Genomic DNA, 4977 nt, shown 5'->3' with positions numbered 1-4977 from the left:
TTTTTTTCTTTGTCTCTTATATTAAGCAGCCACTATAACTGCTTTTGAGACATTTTTTTTTTTTAGCTATTAGGCTGCTTAAAATTTAGGAATAGCCAATAATAACCTTAGTGACACTGCAGCATGTCAGATTCAGATGTTACTAAAGACTTCTGATCATTCTTAGAACAATCAGAAGCCTGATGCAGTGTTTTTACAATTTTGCTACATATTTTTATGAAGCATAGAAATATGTAGCAAAATTAAACTTATTGTACACATGGAATCTGTACAGAGCAGAAAATCCCAATCTGTGTGGAGCTGTCAAAACAGTGATCTAGCAGAGCTGTCAGACAGCGATCAGGTATTCTTTAATTGATGAAAGAATTAAGCTTTTACAAAAGCTTAATTCCTTTTATTAATGCCTCAACGGCATCTATTAATGAACGGTAACCACTGATCTCATCGGTTACCTGCTTTTTAAAAGCTCCAAATAGCTGATTACGTACAGTATATGTGGTCGGTCATTTGGGCACTTCATGTACAGTGTAAGTCTCCAGTCATGAAGGGGTTAAAATAACTTAAGCCAGTGATGGGTGGCTAGCATTGTCAGGAAAAGGTCGCAATGGCAACCCCTGTATTTCCTTCTGTTCAGGCTTTCTTTAAGGTGTCTAGACCTGTTGACTTAATTCTGTGAACTAGGATTCTGATGACCCATGCTGGAACACTTTACCTTTTTGGGTAAATTACTGGAAAACCGCAGTATTTCATGTTGCTTTTGTAAAGTACCTTGACTGCAAGCACATTTGAAGATGTCCGCGATGCTGAGGATGCTTTGCATAACCTGGACAGAAGATGGATTTGTGGACGCCAGATTGAAATTCAGTTTGCACAGGGAGACAGAAAAAGTAAGTATAGTTTGGAAGAAAATCTTTTTTGTCTTAAGATTTTAATAGTTTGCAGAAGGTAATTTGTTGTTTTTTTTGTTTGCTACCATCACTGTATTTTTGTAAGCGGGAGCTGTGGAAACTTGTAGTGTATATATCCTCCTTACTTGCATACACCCCACTAAGGTGGTTGTATATAAATGCATTACACCTACATCCCTATACCATTTACATTAACTATGACAGTAAGCCTGGATATTAAGTTGAAACAGTTTGCTTGTGTCAATCCAGTCCAGGAAATATCATTTTTCATTGCATTGTGTGAAATCTATTTTGTAGGGTTAGTTCACACCAGGAGTGTGGCTGAGCATTTTGCTGCTTTTTAAAATACAGCAAAATGTAAGGGAGAATTCTTTGCTTTCAGTAGGATCTGTTCACAAAAATATATTGCTGTATATTGGGGGGAAAAGTCCTGAATGATGTAATTTTTAGTGCATTGAGTTGCATTTTGTCATTTTAAGTCAAGTTTAAATGAAATGTTATGCATTGCAGCCAAGGTTATTTTGGTTTCTTTGAATAGCAAAATGCAGTTGGCATGTTTTAACTCGTTGCGGCAAAATATTTATGAGCGCAGGTTTGTTAAACGGCAATAATCTGTACTGAGGAAGCTACCACTCTTGCCTCCCCTTCTAAAAATACTACCTCCTCATGCTGATTCAGCAGTGTTGATACTTTCACATGTGCGAAACAAGTATGCAGATCAGGAATTCTGACTTGGCTGATCTGCATATTTTTTCCAGGTTGTGTCAGAATGTTAGGAGCAAGGACAGCTTCTGTATCTCTCAGAACAGCTTTCCCTTTAACAGCATGAAATGGTATCCAGTGTGAAACGGCTTTAATTTTTTGCAAATGTTTAGTAAATAGTTTTTAAATTATTCATTTTTATCCTTTCAAACTTAATAGCGCCCAATCAAATGAAAGCCAAGGAGGGTAGCAGCTCCTACGGTTCTTCACATTATGATGATGGTGATAGACACAGGCGGTCTAGAAGCCGCAGTTATGAGAGGCGACGGTCTAGGAGCCGGTCTTATGACCAGAACTATGAGAGATCTTACAGTCCTAAAGGGTAAGCCTTCTCTGCCTGTATTATTACTGTTTTGTTTTTATCTATTTCTTAGGGGGCTTTTTTGTATTTACTTGGTGTTTTTTGTTTTTGTTTCCCTCTCCCCCCCTCAGGCGATCTGATAAACAGCACCGAAGCAGAAGTCGATCACATCGTGGCAGGTACAGTATTTTGGTTATAAATATGAATGTTGTCATTTTACTGTAGCTTAACGGACTGTTGTCTAAAAATATTGCACAGTATGGCACTATAGCTTCCACTCATTTTAGTATAGTTGATCTCGGGTCACTTGTGTAAAATGAGCAGCCATCTTGTCTGCCCCCTCCCCCGCTGTGGTATTCAGGGTCCCCGGGACCACAACACTCGTTGTTCAGGATAGGGAGTGGAGAATACCTGTTCTACGATCTGCTCTGTGACCAATGTGACGGGAGCGCAGGTACTGATGTTGGACGAGAAGGCCTGGTTCGCAGTCTCCACACTAATTCATCCCAAAGTTGTTCTATCAGGTTGAGGTCAGGACTATGTGCAGGCTAGTCAAGTTCCTCCACCCACCCCAAACTTGCTCATCCATGTCTTTATGGACCTTGCTTTCTGCACTGGTGCACAGTCATGTTTGAACAGGAAGGGGCCATCCCCAAACTGTTCCCACAAAGTTGGGAGCATGAAATTGTCCAAGATGTCTTGGTATGCTGATGCCTTAAGAGTTCCCTTTACTGAACAAGCCCAACCCCAGAAAAATAATCCCCCCTCCACCAAACTTTACACTTGGCATAGTGCAGTCAGGCAAGTACCGTTCTCCTGGCAACCACCAAACCCAGACCCGTCCATCGCATTTCCAGACAGAGAAGCGTGATTCGTCACTCCAGAGAACATGTCTCCACTTCTCTCCAGAGTCCAGTGGCGACGTGCTTTACACCACTGCATGCGACACTTTGCATTGCACTTGGTGATGTAAGGCTTGGATGCAGCTGCTCGGCCACGGAGACCCATTCCATGAAGCTCTCTACGCACTGTTGTGCCAATCTGAAGGCCACATGAAGTTTGGAGGTCTGTAGCTATTGACTCTGCAGACAGTTGGCGACTTCTGCGATTCAGCATGCACTGACCCCGCTCTGTCATTTTACGTGGCCTACCACTTGGTGGCTGAGTTGCTGTTGTTCCCAGTTGCTTCCACCTTGTTATAATACCACTAACAGTTGACTGGAATATTTAGTAGCAAGGAAATTTTCCCGGATGGATTTAGGGTTATAATTATCACAGTACCACACTTGAATTCACTGAGCTCCTGAGAGCGACCCATTCTTTCACAAATGTTTGTAGAAGCAGTCTGCATGCCTAGGTGCTTGATTTAATACATCTGTACAAAAAAAATGTAATGTGTATATAGGGCTGTGGAAATTAAAGATTAATTTCTCGATTAATCGTTAAACTTTTTGATTAAAATTTATTTTGAACGCTAGTGTGAAAACACTCACCTCTCCGCCGGCTTCCGGGAGTCCCGTCGGCGATCCGGTGACGTCACGGAGAAGGGGGGAGGAGTCTGGTGACGTCGACGTCCGTGACGGCTAACGAAGGGGACGAGTCCGGTAACGTCACCGGACTCCTCCCCCCTTCGTTAGCCGACGGAGCCACTTGGGCCAGTGAGTTTGCCCAAGAAACTTTCTGCACAAGCGCCGGCCAAGGCATTGGCCTATACACATACAGCACAGCAATGAAGTAATAAAATGAACTAGGATCACACTAATCCAGCACGTTATTCCTGAGTTGCCCCACTCAAGCGGCGGCCATATTGAGTGGGACACGTGAAATTAATATTGTGCTGGATTAGTGTGATCCTAGTTCATTTTATTGCTGTGCTGTATGTGTATAGCCCAATGTAGTTGGATCTGTATGTGCGTTATAATTAATCGAACACGAAAATGTTAATCATTACAGCATGTGGTATGTATCTTAACTTTCTCTTATTTTTTTATTTTTTTTTGCTCCCCTTCAGATTTAATCGGCGGCAGCGATCACAATCCAAGTCTAACAGTAGGTCTCACTCCAAATCACAGCCAAGAGAAGAAAGGAAAGAGAGGCGATCTGGATCTGGGTCACATTCTAGATCGAAAGCAGATGGCAAATGCAAAACCACTACTAGAGTGAGCCGGGAGTCCAGAAGAGAAGGCCACGAAAGATCAAAGTCTCCATCACATTCTGAGTCCAGGTCACGATCAAAATCAAGATCTCGATCTTGGAATAGTCACAAATCCAGTGGTCATTAATTTCTTTCCCCTGAGCAGTTTTATCCATGAAAATGTGAAGGGTTTTTTTTTTATTCTAAGGTTGTTAGAACGCTACACCTCATTTTATGTCTGACAGCGAATGATCAAAGTATTTTAGGCCATCAACCTAATTAAGCAGTCTGCTTACTAATACAAACATTCTGGTTCTCTCAGATAGGGCCTTTTAAAACATTTTATACAGCCGTTTGGAGTTTTGTTGGAGTTTGATTGTTGTGCCTGGATGAGTTTGTTTAGTTGAATGGCACTGAAAATGTTCTAAGGCCCAACAAGTGTGTGCATCTCAATTTCCTTGTAACCTTCAAACTGAAAATTTTGCAATTTGGGGCTTGTCATTTTTTCCTGCCTTGTATTTATAAAGGGAAAGCATCTACAGAGCTTCACACTGACTTTAGTGTCAGGCTGCAAGTATTGGGCATTCATATCTTGTTTTGTTGAATGGAAACTTTATATGTCATAGCACATTTGAGGCAAGATTCAGCATTCACTGTCATTAAAATTTACGTTTTGAGATCCTGTTTTGGTGACCAACAGTATTGATCTAGATAGCTTTTTAGGATGGCTAATATGCCTTCCTTAGACACTTTCCAAGCTTTGTAGGATTAGAACATCCACTGAGGAGAGTTTTCCTCTAGTTCAAATGCTTGGTGAACCTTTTACCTTGTCCATGTAAGGCAGTGTCGTTTTACCCCCTCCCTAGCAGCAT

At 41.6% G+C, this 4977-nt stretch overlaps 1 protein-coding gene across 1 annotated transcript in view; it reads left to right on the top strand.

Moving 5' to 3' along the window:
• Positions 1–4564, top strand: part of SRSF10 (serine and arginine rich splicing factor 10) — a 13777-nt gene extending 9213 nt beyond the window's left edge. Inside the window, exons 3-6 of the mRNA XM_018560313.1 lie at positions 784–887; positions 1830–1992; positions 2103–2150; positions 3983–4564. Of these exons, the coding sequence (XP_018415815.1) occupies positions 784–887; positions 1830–1992; positions 2103–2150; positions 3983–4253 (586 nt within the window). The 3' untranslated portion in view covers positions 4254–4564. The remainder of the gene's footprint in view (positions 1–783; positions 888–1829; positions 1993–2102; positions 2151–3982) is intronic.
• Positions 4565–4977: the final 413 nt, after the last annotated feature.

Source organism: Nanorana parkeri, unplaced genomic scaffold (genome assembly GCF_000935625.1).
Source record: "Nanorana parkeri isolate BGI_ZX_2015 unplaced genomic scaffold, ASM93562v1 scaffold448, whole genome shotgun sequence".
Taxonomy (NCBI): domain Eukaryota; kingdom Metazoa; phylum Chordata; class Amphibia; order Anura; family Dicroglossidae; genus Nanorana; species Nanorana parkeri.
The sequence above is the reverse complement of the archived record's forward strand: the minus strand, read 5'-3'. Positions and strand labels throughout refer to the sequence as shown.